The sequence below is a fragment of the Choloepus didactylus genome, chromosome 8 (assembly GCF_015220235.1).
Source record: "Choloepus didactylus isolate mChoDid1 chromosome 8, mChoDid1.pri, whole genome shotgun sequence".
NCBI lineage: Eukaryota > Metazoa > Chordata > Mammalia > Pilosa > Megalonychidae > Choloepus > Choloepus didactylus.
The window spans coordinates 130,210,526-130,230,889 of record NC_051314.1 but is presented as its reverse complement, the minus strand read 5'-3'; the positions used below and the strand labels follow the sequence as shown (position 1 = coordinate 130,230,889).

Here is a 20,364-nt window from a genome sequence, read left to right as displayed (position 1 = left end):
TTTTGACACCAGATTGTGCCTTACTATCTAGAGATTTGGGACTGTTAATCTCTCTGAGCCTCAATTCCCTCACTTGTACATGGCACTTTAATTCCCGTTCTGTGGGGGTTGTGCCTGCCATACAGCATTATCATTATTTAACTATCACTGATTAAATTTCAGCTTGACTTGCAGGTCCTTGATGTATGAGCTCAGGATTACAATGAGCAGAGATGGGCTGGGAGGAAGAGGGGCATGCTGCCGAGAAGCCCAAAGCCAAAGTGGGACCTAGAGCAAAATGCCAGGTGGCTGGCCCAGAGCAAGGTCCTAATTCTAATTCTGAAAGCATTCTTGTTTAGGGTGGGGAGAGAGCAGAGAATTATGAGGAGACAGTCTTTCCAGAAAGCCCTTCACAAGTGATCTTTTCCAAGGGAGGGGTAAACACTTCCTAGGAAAGAGAAAACAGGTTCCATGGGCTTCCTGTCCCTCCCTGCACGCTCCACCCCCATTTCTACATTTACAGCCCACCTTCCTTAGGAAAAACCCTCCTGCATTCATGAAGGGGTCAAAGGGCTTGGATTCCCTCCAGGAGTTGTGGCCCTGGGCAGGTTGAACTAATCTAGACCCTGATGAGCATTTGCCTGCGGCCCCCTGGTGGACAACAGGGGCACTGCAGGACTCCTTCCCCGGGGTTGGCTCCCCCACTGCCCTAGAGCCGGGTTGCCCTCAGGCCTGGCATGCAGCATCCAGGGTGCAGGCAGGGCTTGGAGGACATTTCTGGGCCAGTCGGGTATAATTACTGGAATAGCAGGCCATAGACACCCCGCCCCAGGTGAATTAGAGGCTGTTGATTCTGAGGACTGGAGCTTCTGCCTTGGCCCCCAGCCGGGGTGGGGTGGGGAGGCTGTGTTGTCAGAGCATGTGACCTGCCCCAGACTGAAGGCCTCAGGGGGCTGGGCCTTTGCAGGTTTTGGCCAGAAGACCCGTGGCAACTTCCAGCCTGAGTCATTCATTCCCCCAGGCTCCCCCCTGGAGGGTGTTGCAAAGATGAGGGTGCTTGGCAAGAAAGGGCTATCACTGCCCAAACACCACTCCCCTTAACCACTGTGCCCAGAATCCCACCATTAGAGAGCCTTCCTTTGCCTCTTGAAAATGTAAGCACTCCCAAGAGAGGCGACATATTGTGGAAATAACTCTTTCAAATAAAAAGTTGAACTCCACACTTATTTATTGCACACCTAACAATAAATGAGCAGGGCACTGTGCTGGGCACCAATGGGCACCCAGGGACATGGGAGGTAGAGTCTTCATGGTAGAGGGGCTGAAACAATGCCCAAGGGCAGCCCTAGCATGGGAGGGGGGGTGCTGGGCAGGGTGCTGCGTGGATGGGGTCTGGAAGAGAGGAGAGGTTCCCTCCAAGGGGAACGGGGAGAAAAGCCTTTAGTCCTGGAGCGGAGTAGGATCAGGCTCGGAAGGGTGGGGTGAGATCGGGGAACAGTGAGTAATCTGGTGTGGCCCAGAGCTGCTGAGCTCTGCGGTGCCTGGCACAGCACTAGCTCTCTGCCCACTCCTGGGTGGGAGGAAGAGCTGGGTGCCAGGCTAGAGACGTAGGTGGGGGCCAGGGGAGAAAGAGGTCTGTGGCACTGCCCACAAACAAAGAACAGAGACCCTGGAGGTCCAAGGAAGGCTGCTTGGTCTGAGCATTTCCCTCCTTCAGAGATGGGTGAGAGAGGCTGCCAGATGGGGACGGAGAAGCATTTCAGAAGAGGCTGTGTGGCCGACTTCAAAATTTTGGCTGCAACAGGCCCTGAGTCAGAGCATGTTATTTTAAATGCCTCTAGGCCCACAGGTGGGAGCATAACCCTGAGTGGGAGCAACTCCTCTCTGGTCTCCTATTTGCTTAATACTTTACAGTTTTCAAAGCATGTCCGCCCACGTTATCTCCTTGATCTTTTTAAGAGCGCTTGTGGTAGGCAGGGCAGACATTTATTCCCTTTTCACAGATGGAGAAGCTGAGGCCTGGGCAAGGTGAAGTTATAAATTCTGCTTTATTTTCACCTATCATTGCATTGGTCTTTCTTGGGGTGGGGTGGGGTTCATGGTTGTTTTGGTTTTGTTTTGAATTATGTTTTAAATAGTTTAAACATTTACATGGTTCAAAATTCAAAAAGCAGAGTGAAAAGTCTCTCTCTCTCTCAACCCTATTCTTCTAGCTACCTAGAACCTAGTTTGAACCTAGGCCTTTAGACTCTGAGTCAGGAACTCAGCCTCACTGTAGATTCAGACATGCCTAAGGCAAGTTTTTAAAATCACCTGGAGCATTTTACCTAATCTTGGCAAGTGTACATATGTACCCTCGTGGGGCTATTTAATTGTCTCATCTAGCCTTAGACCACATATGTTTATCTTTCGATCCTAAATTCCCTGGAGACAGGGATTATATCTTCAACTTCTGGGAGCTGGTAAAGAAGGGGTTAAACTTCTAGGCTCTGGTATAGAGAACTGGGATGAAAACTGTTCTTTGTGACCTTGGGCAAGTTAATTAGGCTCTCTGAGCCTCAGTTTCTCAACCATGTTAAGTACACCCTTGTCTACTTCACAGGGTTGTCCTGAGGTCTAGATAAGATGACTCATGTCCCATGTTTAACCCTGTGCCAGGCACAGGGCGTGCACTCCCTAAGTAGGAACTACTGTGGTCCCCAGACTCATCAGAGAGCTACCAATGTCTTGGAGCTGCCCCTGGCCTGGCCCCATGGCTGCCCTACCTCTGCCTCTTAGCCCCTGAGATTCCCAGCTCAGGGGAAGGATTTCCCCACTCCTAGATCATCCTCTGCCAGAAGGGACCCAAGAAATCACTTATTCCATGCCCTCATCTTACAGATAGGAAAAGGAGCCCAGTGAGGGGAGCAGAGCCAGGATCTGAACCTGGCTGGGTACAGGTGCCCTCCTCGATACCCTCCTAGCTGCCACAGACCCCGATCTTTGTTTGCTAACTGGGTCCCCCCCTCTCCACAGGGCACTCGCTGCCTGTGGGTCCTGAACACGGAGGGGCGGATTCATGGCCTTTCGGTTGGATAGTTACCCCTCCAGGGTTGACCTCCAGGACCCTCTGGGGAGGATATCCCTGTAATCTTGTTTCCAAGAGAGGGCAGAATGATCTGTTGGGGACATGGAGGTCTCCTCTGATTATAGTGTCAACAATGTAAAAACATGTTTATTTTTCTGTTAAAAGAGGCATTCCTCTCCTATCCAACTTAAATTATGTAAAGAAACAAATAATAGGCCAACAAACATTAACGGATAAATAATTGTCTGGCAGAACAATGGAGCAATCCATGACTTCAAGGGATAGAATCCACACCAGCCTTGGGAGCTGGGAAGTCTAAGCTGGAACCTGAGGGAAGAGTGAGGAAGAGGGAGGGAAGTGATTGTGTGGGGGCAGGCCCAGGAATGGGGCAAAAGGGGAAACGGAGTGGGTCCATCGTGCCGCCACCTCCCTTGCTTCATCCCTCCCCTGCCCCACTTAACCCACCCCAAACACCAAACCCATGTCCTCTTTTGCCCAGAGCCCCTGTGGCACTCTGGAACTGACCTCTGGGTCTGTTCCCATCACCCCCACATCCATGCCCGCTCCAAAATTCCCTGTCTGGTGTTCGGGTGTTACTGGTTTAGCAGGGCTTTGATGAGCTGCCTTTCCCAGGGCTATGTACATTTTAAAACAGGGACCCTAGGGGCTGAAGAGAATAAGTCTCTGCTCCAGCCTCCAGTTGTCCTTGAGAAAAAGTGGAAGGGTCTGGTGCGGTGGGCTAGAGGCAGAGCACATGGAGAGATACATCCTCAGACTGGAACAACAACAAAAAAAGAGAACAGCCTGGAGTTCTCTTTCCTTTTGGGGAGGAACAAAGTCTCATTCATTCTCTCCATAACCCCCAACCCTCCAGAGATGGGATTTTCCTCCCAGTTTATGGATGGGGAAACCAAGGCACAAAGTCCCAGGCAGAGCCGGGCCCAGAACCAAGCGCTGTGGGCCCCCAGCCTCCTGCCCTGAGAGAACAAGATGAAAAGGGCCAGCAGCTGGAGAGGAGGGGAATGCAGGGTTTGAGGTGGGGGCAAGCCTCTAGCCCACCCCAGGGCAACTCTGGCAGACAGGCCATGCAGGCTGCAGCAGGTGGATGTGGTGCAGCCTCCAAAGCGGCCCAGCAGCCCGGGGAGGGGCTGGGGCCAAGAAGAGGGCGGTGGGTGGGCGGGAGCCCAAGTCCCTGTGACTCACACTGGGTGGCTCTGCTTGCCTTTGTTCTCCATGGCCTGCTGGAGCCTGGCCTTAAAGGCCCAGCTCCTCTGAGGCAGAAGCAAGGGCCGCCCTGCCTGCCACCCTTATCCTCCTCTCTTTTCCTGACCCCTCGTCAGGTGCCCCCAGTCTGTGGGCTCTGGGTAAAAAGTGTGGCATCCTATGGGATTTAGAGGTATACCCAATTCAATCCTCAGGTTATAAGAGAGGGTTGTGAGGTCATTTCATCCATCCCTCTGCCTTTGGGTTGAGCTGCACCTAATCTGGCCCAGACGGATTAAGAAAACCCTTTCCCTGCTTTTAAAGATGCTGACAGGAGGGACCCCTTTTACAATCTTTTCCTTCTAACCACAACCCTGCTGCAAGTTAAGCCAGTAGGCTCTTTCCCCAAGTTCCCCTCCCTCCTTTATCCTCTGGCCCCACCGCACCCCAGCCCCCCATGTCAGTATTGGTCCATTCTTGAAGCCCCATTTGACACGCTGGTGGGTTTTAGGTTGGCCTATCCATGCTTGTGAACCAGGCTCCCGTCCCTGGCACCCGGGCGTCCAGGTTTCCCAGCAATCCTGTCCTATCAGGAGAACCATGAGCCTGCGGTCAGTGCGGCTGCAGCGGCCAGGCCAGGGGAAGAAACTTCTTTGGCCCCACCCGCCCCCATGTGGACACTCTGGAGAACTGCAGGAGAACAGAGGCAGCGGGTGGATTCGCAACATCACAAACAGATCCTGACGAAGCAGCCTCAGTCGTAAAGCAGTCCTGAATCAGCACAAATTAACATAAAAGCGGGCCCTAAATTTAGAGAGGACATGAGGAGGCCTGCACTCTCCTATGAGCATCTGAAACAACAGTTCCCATCGATTTAACAACAAAAAGCGCCTCCCGGCTTTGTTCCAACTTACAAATAGCAGTATTTTCTGAAGAGCTTGGCAAGATCTCTGTGTTCCCCACGTAGGCACCCCATCCCCCCACTCTATTTGGTTAATGTTCAAAATACACCATTAGATGTTTGGGCTTAAGGTTTTGCCCACAGCTAAAACACACATTTTTGGAGAACAGAGTCTTGCTGGCATAGTCAGTTTATCAGACCGGGAGCTAGGTTTGGAAGGAGAAAATGCAAAGCTTGTAGCAACTGGGCAGACTGGGATGGTGGGTGAGGGAGAAGAGGAGTGGGAACTCCTAAGGGGCTGTGCCGGGGCTGGTCCTGTGGAAAAAGCACTTGGGATTGTGGGGAGGTTTGGGAGCTGAGCCATATACTCTCCCGCCTAATGAGTATCCTTTGTGACCCGGGACAAAGTTTTACCAAATGGGCTAGGAGGATAGGCTGCAGCCTGGGGGCAGACAGTGCCCACAGGGCTTTTGGGAATCCTTGGTCCCAACCAACCAGGACAGCTGGCCGCAGACAAGCCCAGCCTTGCTCAGACCACATTTTGGAAGCATCAGCCTCCCATGTCTGCACCCAACCTCACTCCCACTCTGTCCTCCCTTCTTCTAACAGCCCAGCCAGAAACCCAGGTCCCAGAAAAATCAAACATGAAGTAACACAGGGGAGCATGCCGTTCTTTTTCAGGCCTAGAGCCCAATTTCCTTGAGGGCTACAGCCTTATTTCTCCAGGCTCTGGACCCCAGTCTGATTTTGGTGGCTGTGAAAAATCGCTTGAGGTCAAGGCCTGATGTGAGCGGCCAGCAGCCCAACAGGTCAGTGCTCACCAGGTCCCTGGAGGAGGGGCAGCGACGAGGCCTTCCTCGGCCACTGGGGCACTCAAAGCCCCTAGCACTGCCTGGCAGGTAGTATTCAACCTATGCTGAGTGAATGGTATGCTCGGGCCTCTGCTGCTCACCTCTTTAGGAAAAATGTGCAAATTGTGACACTAGCCATGGGCTACCTCCTGATTGCCTTCTGTGACCCCCATCCTGCCCAGAAGTGGAGTACTGTATGTACAAAATGTTGATGAGAAACGCAGGTGCAGAGAACCCCCTGCATAGAAAACTTAAGAGTCTAGAGGACAGTGTTTGTCAAAACGAAAGAGCCACTCCTTTGCACTTGGATCTTCCAGGAATGATCCATGGAGGTGGACATGGGGTTCCCAGGGGCCTATATTGCTAGGGCCGATCCCGCTCCTAGGCCAGGTCTCTTTTTCAGCGCCCCCATGGACCAGCCCCTGCTTTGGCTGTGGGTGAGGGCTGTGTGTGTCCTCCTGGTAAAGGGAACAAGGGCCAGGAGGAGGAGACTTCTCCCACAAGAGCTGAGAAATGGAGATGAGGAGGGTGGAGACTTGGGACTGAGCTTTGAAGGCAGATTTAGGAGGATAAGAGGACAGAAGTCCCCCTCTGTGTGCTCAGGAGAGATTTGGTTCCGTCTGCAGCTAGGCAGGTGAGATAGTGGGGTGCTCAAGACCATCCTTTGGGATGTGATAAGAAAATAATAAACATCTGTTTATTTTTATGTAGTCCTTTAAATTTTTCTATTTTTGTATATGCTTTATAAAATACATATTAGACCAATAAATATGTATATAACTTATAATGGAATAATGTGCATAGATTAAGGATGCATGGTCAAAAACATTTTTTAATGCTAGGATTGCATTATCAAGAAAGTTTGGAGACCCCTGCATTTGAGGACCTCTTGAAGGTCCTGATCAGATGTTTCTCTCTCCTCCCAACTGGGTCTTGGCTTCTGTTTCACCTAAGGGGCAGAGAAGTATAGTGACTTGTTGGGGTCACACAGAATATAAGGAGCAGAACACATCCAGAACCCTCTGAGACATGCCTCATCCATCCATCCATCCATCCGTCCGTCCACTCAACAGAAATTTACCCTGTGTGGTGATCTTCTGGGTTAGCTTTCCTATCTCCAGGCCATAATATCTCTCAAAGTCCTCCTTTCCTCTCCTTTCTCACCACCACTCTCATTCATCCTTGTCACCTTATTCCTTAATTAAGACCATAACCTTTGATTGGGTTTCCCTGCTTCTGGTCATCCTGAACCAATCCATCCCAAGTACCACTGTTTACTTAACCTCCCTAAAACTTGCCAAAGAAATCTCAAGTGATTGCAGATTGCTTGCAGTATCCAGTCTGAACTTCTTGGCCCAACCCAGAGACCCACACTGTATGCCCATATTGTAGGTCTTTCTTTGGGGGTTGGTGGCTTCTTGAAAATAAGAGTTTCATTTTATGCTTCAAAGTCAAATCAAATGTATATTATACTTCAACAGATTCAGCCAAAATTTTTAAATTAAATTAATAAATTTAATTATTATGCAGCACTCTGTGAGTATGTGAACATGTTCTGACAGCCTGTGTCCAGGTGCTATGATAGAGAGAAATAGAGAGAAAGACAGATGATAGATGACCAACAGATAGACTGATAGATGATAGAGGTGGATGATGTATAGATAGATGGATGTTAGATAAGAATAGATGAATGATTGATAAATACATAGATGGATAGAGATGATATAGATAGCTAGATAGTAGAGATACAGATAGGTATAAATAGATACAGATTAGACAGATAGTAGACGGTAGAGATAGATACATGATATAGATTAGACAAGTAGATACAAATAGATATAGTTAGATAAACAGTGTGCATGCACCTGAGTATGGCTGAGCTCCAGTGCTCCTGGCCTAGGGGTGAGTGGGATGGAAACACAGCCCTTGTTCGATTTGCTAAGCTGTGTGTCCTGCCTTGGGGCCACATCCTTCTGAGAGAAGAGTCATCTTTTCTTATTTCACGCATGCCTCAGAGCTCCTCCAAGTGTGTTCTCAGATGCTTTCCTCTCAGAGGAGAGGAGAGCAACCCAGTGCTAAGGCTTCGCCCAGGAAAAATAAGGTGCATTTGTCAAACAGCTAAGAACCCTTTCTTCAGATGGATGTGTGAAGGTGTGAAGGAAGAGGTGACCCTCCACAAAATATAAATTACAACAGAAATCATTTCAGAGTGTAAAGGTCCTTAAGTATTTTCTAGTCCATCTCTATTTTTTCAGATCATAAAGCTGAGAAGGGAGTTACTTACCTTAGGTTTCCCCCCTTGTTTGGGCAGAGCTAAGAATGAAAAACTCGCTGCTCTTTCCATTCCTCAACTGCTCCCCCTCTGGAACCTCCCTGGTAAGCTTGTGCTTTCTCCCTTACAGCCTGGGATCCCCAGCCCCAGGAGGAACCAGCCCATCAACCTGAACCATTATGCCACCAAGAAGAGCGTGGCAGAGAGCATGCTGGACGTGGCACTATTCATGTCCAACGCCACGCGGCTGAAAGCAGTGCTGGAGCAGGGGCCGTCCTCTCATTACTATACCACCCTCCTCTCCCTCATCAGCGTCTCCCTGCTCCTGCAGGTGGTCATCGGAATCCTCCTGGTGGTCATTGGTGAGGAGCCCTGGCCTGGGAGACAGGCTTTTGGCCTCAGTGCCCCCTGGTGGGATGAGTAGGTCCATGCACCTCCCCATACCAGCCTGCCTTGCAACTGCCAACTCTCAACCATACACTAACCCAGCGTTAGCTCTCTGCACCTACAAATAACAAGTCCTATGCAGCGAGGGCTGGCACCCATCCTATCTCCCGGTATCCCACAGGGTGGACACTCCATGAGTACCTGTTGCATGTCTGTCCTCACCAACTTGCCTGTGGATTGCGGCAGAGTTCCTTGTGGCCCTTTTAATGAGCACTCAACCCCACTCTTAGAAGATCAAGCCTAAGTTCCCAAATCCCAATTTCTAGTAAAGACTGTGTGGATAGTCCATGACCTGGGCAGTGAGGGCAAAAGTCATCTCAAACCAATGACTCCCACCCATCTCCCCTGAATCTGCCACGTGGGTCTCTGAGGTGCCAGACTTTCTCCAAATTCTAGTGGATGTTGTGAGGGAAGCTCCACCTTGATCCTTACCACCCCCCTCCTACTTCCCAACAGCACGGCTGAACCTGAATGAGGTAGAAAAGCAGTGGCGGCTGAATCAGCTCAATAACGCCGCCACCACCTTGGTCTTCATCACTGTGGTCATCAATGTCTTCATTACAGCCTTTGGGGCACATAAGACGGGGTTCCTCACAGCCAGGACTTCAAGGAGTCTTCTCTGAACATAGAGTGGGGCCCAGGTGAGGGAGAAGGATGGGAGGTTCCAGGTCCAAGAGCTCCCCAGGTGGCCCTTCTCTTACCTTTGCAGGATCGGGGTAAGAGTGCAAATCTTTGCTAAGCAAAGGGGAAGGCCATAGATCTAGGGGGCAAGGAGCTCTTGAAGGAGAGCTTGGATTGAGACTTAGGAATGCCTGCTCAAAGAAAGCCCCCTTGTGCTTTGTGAACCAGTGACTCTCCTTGGATTCTAGACTTGGATTTTTTCTAGCCTGGGGTAGGAAGGGAGGCAATGTGGATAGTGGTTGGCTCTGCCCTTCTGGCAAGAAGGAAATGTGGGGTTTCTCCTTGGTGTTCCTAGCAGTCTTGGCTACTCAAAATGTTGTCCATGGACCAGCAGCATCAACACACACCTCTTGGGAGCTCACTGGAAATGCAGAATCTAAGGCCCCACTCTAGACCTACTGAATCAGAATCTGTATTATTTACAAGATTTCCAATGAATCGTGTGCACACTGAAGTTTGAGGAGCACTGGTCTGTCTGCCCTCCTCATTGCCTCTTCTCTGCTTCCGCCTACAGGTACTGGGCATGACTGCTTCTGCCCCCCTGATCTGCCAGGCTGATGGGCACTTTCCACAGCTCTCGGGAAAGTTCCTGTAAGGGTGATGCAGATACCCTCACTCCCTTCCCACGAGCACCTGAATTAAGATGCGCTATTTTACTAGTCTAAGTGAATTCCATCTTGGTCTGGAGTCCTGGGCTCACCCTGGGGTACCCCCAGCCTTTCCTCCTGGCATCATCTCCTGAACCTAAAGCATATGAGAAAGGGTGAGTCTGCCCACTTAAGAACTCTGGTTCTGACCCAATGCCATACCTTTTCTCTACTCCGGGCTTCAATTTTCCTTTCTGTAAAGTGGAAGGACTTGTATCTATAAAAGTTTCTGCAAATCTACTGAGTCAATCTTTATGTCTTCAGTTGTTAAAATCTAAGTATTTAGGTTGGTCTCTGGATGGCTTGTCCACCTGGGTCCCGGAAAGGGTTCAAGGAGCAAACCCCAGCCTAGAGGGAGAGAGGGCTTCAAAATCACTCCCTTTTTTTGTGGGCTCCCACTCTGAGTCAACGTTCCTGGCCCCAGATGCCTTTGGCTAGTATCTGCTACACCAATTCTAGATAAGTTAATTCTCGATTTGAGGCAAGTACACACAATACACACAGTCCTTTCCAAGAACCTACTATAATCCTAGTCCAGCTTTCATATTTACACCTTGTCTTACGCATGTGTTCAAGGAATACAAACCAATTTTGATCTTTGCCAAGGCCAAATATAATCAGGAAGGTATGTTTGCACCTGTCAAACATCAACAGGGCATCCCCAGCTCAAGTGGAAATGGTCTGTAGATTGTCTGCTATTTTAGACTAAACCACACCTGGGCTCCTCTTAACTGCTCGCCAAACCTTTCTGGCCCCATCCAGCTTCCACCCAGTGTGCCCCACAGCCTTTCTCAACCCAAACCACCAACAGGTGTTAATCTGCCAAAGCAGAAAATGCTATTTGACTATGAGCTCCCCGAGCAGGAAATGATGTTGTCCCCTTTCTGAGAAACCCACAGCTCATAGAAGGCTGTCCCCCAACCCAGCAGGCACCAAATAATGGTAAAGACTGGAGGGTGGTATGGGGTGTTCTCGTGATGGCCATCAGAGGCCTGACAGCTGAGGGATAGAGATGTGACCCGTCAGCCAATGGATGGGCAACAGGAAAACACAAGAGCCTTTGTTTTTCCTAAGAAGATGCTGTATTTAATGCTTTCCCTCCCACCATCCCATTCCCTCCCCCCACCCAAGACATTCCCCTATGGAGTAGGGGTCATGTCGGCCCTCCCCCTAAGGCAGATGGTGTAGAGGTAACAAACAGCAAGCACAAGGCACTGACCAGGTATGGAGGGGGTGGTGGGCAGGGCAGTGGGAAGGGTGGGCTGGTTCCTGGTCATCAGGAGGAGAAGTGAAGCAGAAGGGCTGTTTGGGCTGTTTCAAGCCTTCCCATGTGAGGCCCAAGGATGAGAGTGGCCCAGAAAGAAACCTGGCACCCCACCTGGCCAAGGGAAGCCTTAGCCTACTTTCCAGAAGGCAGCAGGCCTGAGCAGAGACCACAAAATGCTATAACTCAGGGGGCTAGTAAGGCCTCCATCAGTTACAACTTATTAATTGAAAAGTCTTAGTCCTTCCTGATTCTGTAGAGGGAGGCAGGGATTCTCCCCAACCTCTAGAAGGTTCTCAACTGGCTCATTCTCCCTCCTACCAAGCTCAGGCTCTTATTGAGTAAAGAGCCCATTAGGTAGATCAGCAGCTCCAAACACTGTGATTTGGGCTCTGTCACAGCATGGAGCTTGGGCTCAGCTGAGTGGACTTCTGGGCCCTGCTGCACCCCCAGAAGCCATTCCCCACAGCAGGGAGGCCTGTGCTCACCCCCCTAAACAGACACTGGAGTTCAAGATCCAGCATCCAATGCACCATTGATGAACTCAGCAGCAGCGGGGGCAGCAGCAGCAGTAGAAAAGTCCCCAGCCACAAGGGATCCGGGACCATTAGTGCAAGCTAAGTAGGAGATAATCAGATGGGGGAGGGTGGCAGTAGGCTGAAAAGGCCAAGAACTACTATATTCCCTGAAACTGCTTCACTTTCCGTTTCTTCTTGCCCCCTGCTCCTTTCCACCTAGGGAAGATATCTCAGGAAGAAGTCACCATCTTCCCAAACCTCTCACCCTGTCCCCATTCCTGCCCTGCTCCCCATTTCACAGTTCAGGTTTCACCGAAACCCCTTCCTTTTCTTCAGCTCAAGGCCCAGACCCAGCGCTGCTTCTAACACCAGCCCTGCTGGGTGGCCGGGCTGTCCTGGCTTGGACAAGTCCATAGAAATGTTGGACTGTGAAGACCCAACTGGCTTTCCGCTTCCCTTCCACCCTTCCCCGCCTGCCCCCATCCCTGCTCTCATCTAAGGGAAGTTGATGGATCCTTTTCCACATCTGCTTTCTTCTTATGCTCACTCCCAGAGAGTGGGAAGGGAGAGGCGCTTTCCTTCCCCCTTCCCTTCTTCACCTCCCTTGGGGCATGAAGAGCCCACTGCCCACCAGTTCCCATCTCCCAACAACCCCAGCTGCACCAGGAAGATGATGTCAGTTCTTGCTTCGAGTCAGTCTGAACTTAGCTCCTCCTGGATGGTAAGGTTTCATTGGTGGCCAGCAGGTCATGGCTACCCGGGAGAGATGCATGTGTCTCTGGAAGGCACAAGCCTGGGGAGAGCCAGCCTCTCTGGTTTAAATCAGCTGCCGGGGCCAGGCCTGAGGGCCACACTCTATACAGGGGTGGGCCTGAGGTACGCAATGGAGCGGGGAGCTCCTACTTGCACAGCTGCATCCCCCCAACAGGCAGTCTGGGTCTGCCAGCAACTAGGCAGTTACAGTTTGGGTTTTCTGTCAAAAAATAAAAAGAAAAACCCCAATAAAACTGCCCAATAGAAGAGTTTCCCGTATGTGGCTGATCCTCCCTGGGGTGCTGGTGGTGCCTTCGTGGAGCGGGGTGGTATTGTTGGGCGGTCTTCCCCTCCTTGACTGAACTCCCCATCCTTCTCAGGAGTTGCTCCGTCTCCTTGGCCCCTCTCCCAAAGTCCTTCCGTCCGGAGGCCCAGCGGGTGGAGAGGGAGTCTTGGCGCCCGCACCCCTGAGAGGCAGCTCCCAGTGGAGGGGGGTATCGGCTCCGAGGCCTCTCGGGGCCCAGCCATCACGTCTGGTTCCCTTGCCTCCCCTCCTCCAGCCTCAACCCGGGGGGTGAGGGGAGCCACTGCAGGGCAGGGGGGACGTGGTGGTTGTGGCGGGTGGCCCCCCGGATCACGGCATCCTCATCTGGCGGCGGCTCCACATGCCTCGCTTGGAATGGAAGTGGTGGAAGAAATTCCTGAGGGAGAGACGTTCCACTTCCAGGCCTGCTTGGAGGATCCTGAGTTGGGGGCAGGAGAACGCAGGATGAGCCAGCAGAAGTGCAAGAGGCAACTGGGGAGAGGCTGGGCCCCTAAGGTGACTGCCTTTCTATGTCTACATCAGATCCAGTCCCTCCATTGCTCTGTCACTTCCCACGGGTCTGGGGAGCACCACAGGGTACAGCGGGGAGAGTATGGGCTTTGGAGCCGGCCAGCCTGGGTTTGAATCTAAGCTCTGTGTGAGCCACAGCAGCTTTCGGGGCCTGTCTGCTTAGCTCTAGCAAGAGGGTAACAGTGATGTATCCACACTGGAGGGTGGTGGTGAGATTAGAGATGATGGCTGTGAAGTGCTAAGCACAGTTCCTGGTAAGCTCAGCCTGCAGGAGATGCTCCATCAGTGTTTGAAGGGGGCAGAGGGCTGGAAATCGTCCCCTGCGCCCTGTTTCTTTTTATACACATAGCCTGTTGGGAGTTGCTCTCCCAGGGCTGAAGTGGCTGGAACCAGGAGCATCTCTTTCTCCTTGGGCCTCAGAGGAAGCAGGAGAGTTGAGAACTGTGCTGGAGGCCTACGTCTTCCCCAGCCCGGCACAGAGATCTAGGGTGGAGGTGATCACCAGACCAGGCTTCTCAGATCACGGCTTCCATCTGCTTTGGAATCTACTTTGATCCAGCCTCATGAGATCTGGTTTATCCAATAGGAGCTCCCTCAACCTCCCTCCTTTTCACCTGAAATTCTCTTAGTATTATCATTCCCCTCCCAGGGAAAAAAACGTAAACAGACCTGGTTTTTAAGCCTCTGACAATAACTAGCTGTGAGATTTGGGGCAAGTTCCTAGCTTCTCTTCTAGACGCTGTTTTCTCATCTGGAAAATGAAGATAGTCACACCTACCTCAAAGAGCTTGGGGGAGGAATAAACGAGATCATGTATATAAATCACCCAGCAGGAGTGGGCACTGCACGAGCGGTGGCTGTCTCAGAAAGAAGGGCCTCTCTTCCTCGTCAGGTGCCCACTCCCCACCCCGTGGGCCTGCCCTGGCCTGCCCACCTTCTCTGGGGCACTGTTCCAGCAATTAGACCCTTTCTTTCTTGGATCATTTCCCTCTTTCTCCTTTTCCCTGTCCCTAAGCTCAAGGTGTCAGGCTCTCTCCCTCCCCTTCTCTTGGCAGCAAACTCCTTAAGGAGGAAAGTCAAATGAGTCCAGCCTCCACTTCCTCGGCTGCCATGTGTTTCCAAACCTTGCTCCCAGCTAAGATACTCTCTGCTCACCTGCTTGCTAAGCCCGGCAGCTCGTACTATGTTCTCCTTCTCTCTGAGGCTCTTCATCGCAATGACCATTTCCTCCTCCCCCAAACCTCCTTCCCCTTTGGCTTCCAGGGACCTCGAAGCTCATGGATGTCTTGTTGGCCTTGAATGGCCCACATGTCTCTTTTGCTGGCTTCAAAGTCTTTCCTGGCCCTTCTTTCTCTGTGTCTCTCCTCCACTCCCACAACCTCCTCCTCCTCCTCCTCTTCCTCCTCCTCCTCTGGGCAGCTCTGGTTATGGAGAACGTAGTCATATTCTCCCACTGTGCCTTGCTTGGTACTGAGGACATTTATCATTTACATTTGTATGGCTCAACAGATTTTGTTTTCCCCCTGACAGTTTCCCAAGCACTGTTTTGCACATTTAGTTTCTAGGCCAGCCCTGTCACAGAGGAAGTGTATTCCCCTCCAACAGATACACACACTAACTCGCGGTGAGGAGGGAATTGGGCCCCTAGAGTGGCAGAGCCTCCTCCAAGTTAGGGCTCTCTCGCGTCTGCTGGACCTGCCCACGGGGCACCTGCAGCCTAGGGGGTGGGATGGAAGTCCCACAGGGAACTGCCCTCCTTTCCCCATCACCTGTCCAGCAGCTCCCAGTCCTCCCCGCCCCAGCGGTCTCGGAACTCCTTGGTGTTCATGCCTCCGATCCTGTCCAGGTCTGACTTGTAGATGCCGAGCAGGCCGAAGCCGTTCACCTCCCAGTAGCCTGTGGACAGACAAGAAGCCCAGGTGACATGAGGCTCACAGATGGAGCCAGAAGAAGGGAAAGAAGGTTTCTGGGCTGTGTCCCTCCTAGAGCCTTTCCTGGAAGATGGAGGAGGGATGCTGGGGGTTCATAGGCCAGCAAAAGCAGCAGAGAATGACCAAAGGGTTGGTGATAGCCCTATAAACAGGATCTGACAACAGCAGCCTCTGAGGGCACAGGTGAGTGTCAGTCTGACACATGTAAATGCTTAATAAATATTTGATGAATGAATGAAGGAGAAGATGGGGCAGGAACTGCCCACTGCTGCTGTGGCTGTCAGCACAGGTGGTTTGTCCAGGTGAGCAGAGGCAGCAGGAGGGGTTGGGGAGGGGATGGATGCTGACACATAGACATGACTCCCTCCAGCAAGGCCAGAGGGGTCTTTCCCACCCTCCCAGCCGAGGGCAGGGCTCACCCTCGGGCCACTGGGGGGTGGCCCCACAATGCAGCCTCATCACCATGGGGGCAAAGGCCATCTTGCCCTCCACGCAGTGCTTCCGGATGGTATCGATGACTCCAGCTGGGAAGTGGATGTGGAGGTCACAGAGGAAGATGATGCTGTGGGGGTCCTGGGGACAGATATGGGTGGGTCAGCAGACCCCATAGACCAGGGCTGGGACAATCCCCAGGCTCTTCCCCATTTGAATGACTCACAGATGTCCACCAGATAAACTGTTGGGCAGATTTCCAGAAGACTGGGCAACCCCCATGGTTCTTAGGATCAGGAGTGATGCTCACCGCCCCCCACTGCCCCCATCAACTCCAAGGGCTCTGGACCATTGGGCAGATGCTCCACTGCCCTTTGCTTAGTCCCACCCTGGCCTGGGCCCTGCAGCAGAACAGAGAGGACCCCCGGCTCCCCATTCCCTTCCTCCCCAAGGAGCTGACTGCCCCCCACACTCCAAATGTCTCTCTAACTCACATCGCCCAAGCCCCTCCCAAGCCATTCACCTTCACCAGGTCTATGCCAGCCTGAAGCCCAGCCGAGCGCTCGAAGTTCCCACTTAGCTTCCTGTACTGGTAGCTGCCGGGAGAGGAGAGAAGAGAGGGTGAGGATCAGGACCTGACCATGGTGGTCCCTGGAGGCAGTCGGCAGGCTGGGAGCGGAGAGGTTGCATGCTCCTGGGATGGGGTTATGGACAGGGGAGACCCCTCTGGAGACAGCTGGAAACTGGGAATCGGGAAAGCTGGTAGGACTTCTGGCTCTGAGCAGGACCTGGCAGTCCCGGGACTTTTGGAAGAGGGCGGCCCAGCCATGCCCTGGCCAGCAGCCTCCTCACCTGCGCAGCCGGGACCTCTTCAGTGCCATCTCAACATCCATGTCCTCACTGCTGTAGTCAGTGATGACGATGTTGAAGTGCGGATCACCGGTGACCTGGGACAGCTTTTCCATGTCCCTGATGAATTGCTGCACCCAGCGCGCCTGGTTCTTCACTACCCCCGTGGGGGGCAGGCAGGGAGAAAGAAGCAGAGGTGGGAAAAGATGAGCATCTCCACTCCTGGTTCCAACACGAGTGAGGAGTCCCATCAGGCCTCTGCTTAGGGAAGATGCAACTGTGGGAAACCCTCAGCAATGCAGCCCAGGGAGGGAAGGGTGGGGGGAGAGTGCACCCACAAAAGGGGGCTCTGTTTCCTGCCTCTTGTGCATCCAGTGAGACGGTGGCTCATCATCAGTTCAACTCAGTGCAACCCTGCTGAGCTCTAACAAACTCTGCAACCTGCCCATCTCATTATGATCCTTTATTTCTTGTCTTGCTGTGTGTTACCGTTCTCATTATAAAAAACCAGACAACCCACCCTATTGAGTACCCTCCCTGTCTTATTTCCCCAGACCAGCTGTAACCCCTAATAGAACCCCAGGTATGGAAGAAAGAGCCCCAGTCCATAAGTCACCATCTAGTCCTAGCTCCAACACTCACTGCCCACATAACCTTGTACAAGTTGCTTTTTGTGTGTGAGCCAGTTTCTTCAACTGTGAAATGGCACCTTGCACAGTTGTTGTGAGATCAAGCCAGTGAGCTCACGATCGTCGTTGGGATCCCTGCCACCTAATATCACCTGCTCAGCTTGCAGCTCACCGGGCACAATGAAGTGGACCACGGCTCGGTGATTCCAGGAGAAGCCCAGGGGCCAGCACAGCTTTGGCTCCGAGGCCTGGGTGCTCAGGACATGTCTCTGGTGGTCGTGTGGGCTCCATACCAAGCCCTGCAGGTTCCGGGCCTCGGTCTCCTCCCTGTCCGCTCGATCGATGCCCTGCCAGCCTCGTGTGGACACGTACTCCGAGAGCCGTACCAGGCGCCGGCCCTGCTCCAGTAGCTCAAGCTCCAGGAGGTAGCGGCCCCCACGCAGCTGGTCCTGCCGCTTCTCCACGTTCACAATACGCTGGAGCTGGTACCTCCTACGGCAGAAAGGAGTGGGGTGGCTCGAGTAATCCCTTCCCACACGGGGGGACAGGGGGTCAGCATGCATGATGGAAGCCTGCAGGGCCAGGAGTTGAGACCCTGGATCCTGTCCTAGGTTTGTCACTGGCTAGGTGCAGGGCCTCTAGCAAGATGCTTGACGTCACTAGGGTTCACTGGCTCTATCTTTAAAAGTGTACCCATTGAAAGCCATATGGACCACACTCCCCTTTGTCTAGTTTATGGATGGATGAGTAGAAAAATGGGGGAAGGAAACAAACAAACAAACAAAGGCACCCAGTATTCTTTGTTACTTTAATTGCTCTTTTTCACTTTAATTATTATTCTTGTTATTTTTTTGTGTGTGGTAATGAAGGTATCAGGGATTGATTTTGGTGATGAATGCACAAGTATTTAATGGTACTGTGAACAACCGATGTACGATTTGTTTTGTATGACTGCGTGGTATGTGAATATATCTCAATAAAATGAATTAAAAAAAAAACTGTACCCATTGAGCCATGATGATCTCTCAAGTTTCCTACAGCTCCAAGATCCTAAGTTTCGAAGGTGTGCAAGAGGGGTACCAGTGAAGGGGTCTCTTGAGAAGTTGAGCCTCATTAATAAAAAGCTCCATTCAAATCAACAGTAATGTAAGACACATGGGTTATGAGATCAGTGTCAATGGTTGGCTGAACATCAGTAGCCATAAGGAAAATACAAATCAAACCACAATAAGAGACCACTTCACTCTCACAAGGATAGCTATAATCAAAAGATGGGTAGGTGGTGAGGATGTGGAGAAATTGGAACATTTATACAGTGATGGTGGGAATTTAAAATGGTGCAGCCACTTGGGAAAACAGTCTGGCAGTTTCTCAAAAGATTAAACATAGAGTTACCATATAACCCAGTAGTTCTATTACTAGGTATGTACCAGAGAGAAATGAAAACATATGTCCACACAAAAACTTACACATGAATATGCATAGCAGCATTACCCATAATAGCCAAGAAGTGGAAATAACACAAATGTCTGTCAACCGAGGAATGGATAAACAGAAAGTGCTATATCCATACAATTCAGCAATAAAAGTTATGAAGTATTGATATACAACACGAATGAACCTTGAAAGCATTATTCTAAGTGAAAGAAGCCAGACACAAAAGGCCACATGATGTATGATTCCATTTATATGAAAGTCCAGAATAGGCCAATTCATAGAGACTAAGTGCATTAGTGGTTAGCAGGGGCTGGGGGAGAGGAGAATGGGGAGTGACTGCTAATGGGTACAGGGTTTCTTTTTAAGGTGATGAAAAGGTTCTGGAATTAGATAGTGGTGATGGTTACTCAATTCTGTGAATCTATTAAAAACCAGACAAGTGTAAATTTTATCTCCAAAAAAAAAAAAAAAAAGTTGCTTGGTTGACTGAACAAATAACTCAGGCCCCTGCACTTCTAGCCCACATCTGGGGTTTTATTTTGATTTTTTTAGCCTCTGCTTTGCCTGCTGTCCTTCACAAGATCTTTCCTAAGGGAGCGACCACATCAACCAAGGGCCACCCCAGTTCTCAGCACATGTCCTGGGCCTCGCCTGATGGGGAGACAAAGCCCTGCCTGGTCCAGATCATCTCCGGATGGCAGCCCCGGGCACGTGCCCTTCTCAGGAGTCTGGGTTGGGGGTAAAGTTCCAGCTATTCCCGCAGTGGGGGGAGCCTGCCAACGCCCCTGGGTGTCTGCCCTCCAGGCCTGCTGGCTGCCCCAGACCCTAGCCCCAGGAGCGCCCTTTACCTTACCCCCGGCTCCTCTGGTTGAGCTTCTTCAAGAAGACCTGCGTGACCTCAAGAGCCTCCTGCTCGGGAAGCAGCAGGTTGCCAGACGTGTTGCAGTTCAGGTCAATCCAGTCAGTCCGCTGGGCTTGGAAGTCGAGGTTCCGGGCACTGAAGGTCTGCTCCCAGTTTACCACCGGGTCAAACATGGACACATATTCAAATACCTCGCCCATATCCTCTTCCTCTTCCTCTTCTTCCTCCTCTTCTTCTCCCTCCACCTGTCCTTCCTGGCCTGCAGCTACCATCATCTCATCTTCCTCAGGCCAGTCCCTCGTGGGGATCTGAGGGTCCCTCCTATCACCCCTTCTCTGCTCTGCAATGTACGACTCTACTTGATTCAGCCACTGGGACTGCTCCAGAGTCTTCCTGGGGCTGTCACCAGTGGGTCCCTGACTCTTAATTTGAGGCTGGTTCCCTGCCAGGTGCCGAGGGGGCCACTGGTCAGAATGAAGTAGATCTTGGCCGGGCTCAGGGCTGGGTTTTCTCTCTCTCCTCTTTGGCTGCTGGGCTGGGATGTCACTGCTCTTTACTGGGGAGGATGCTGTGGAGTTCTGCTTGGAGAAGTGGGTCAGCAGGGAGTCCCGGGGCTGAGCCAGTAGCTTCCGCAGGCTCCGGAGACGGTGGTCGGTGACCTCCTGCTTCGTGGTCAATGTAGGCACTTGTTTTCCCTCTAGCACCCTGGAGCTCTGGTCATGGGGGATGGGAGACTCCTCTGCCACTTCTCCATACTGGGATTCTTCGAGCAGACCCTTCTCAAGACCTGCAAGGCCACACCATTA

At 51.8% G+C, this 20,364-nt stretch overlaps 2 protein-coding genes across 5 annotated transcripts in view; one reads left to right on the top strand and one right to left on the bottom strand.

The window, feature by feature from the left end:
• NINJ2 (ninjurin 2) overlaps positions 1-10,288 on the top strand; it is a 72,880-nt gene extending 62,592 nt beyond the window's left edge. For 3 of the 4 annotated variants that reach the window (XM_037846206.1, XM_037846209.1, XM_037846207.1), the window contains 3 exons: positions 8,404-8,635; positions 9,177-9,361; positions 9,916-10,288. In XM_037846206.1, the coding sequence (XP_037702134.1) occupies positions 8,404-8,635; positions 9,177-9,343 (399 nt within the window). In that variant the 3' untranslated portion in view covers positions 9,344-9,361; positions 9,916-10,288. The remainder of the gene's footprint in view (positions 1-8,403; positions 8,636-9,176; positions 9,362-9,915) is intronic. The other variant, XM_037846208.1, reaches the window with a different exon arrangement.
• Positions 10,289-11,133: 845 nt separating this feature from the next.
• Positions 11,134-20,364, bottom strand: part of B4GALNT3 (beta-1,4-N-acetyl-galactosaminyltransferase 3) — a 90,888-nt gene continuing 81,657 nt past the window's right edge. The window contains exons 14-20 of the mRNA XM_037846205.1: positions 19,550-20,345; positions 17,432-17,751; positions 16,634-16,787; positions 16,305-16,377; positions 15,769-15,922; positions 15,188-15,314; positions 11,134-13,326 (exon numbers count right to left, since the gene is read on the bottom strand). Coding sequence (XP_037702133.1) covers positions 13,218-13,326; positions 15,188-15,314; positions 15,769-15,922; positions 16,305-16,377; positions 16,634-16,787; positions 17,432-17,751; positions 19,550-20,345 — 1,733 coding nt within the window. The 3' untranslated portion in view covers positions 11,134-13,217. The remainder of the gene's footprint in view (positions 13,327-15,187; positions 15,315-15,768; positions 15,923-16,304; positions 16,378-16,633; positions 16,788-17,431; positions 17,752-19,549; positions 20,346-20,364) is intronic.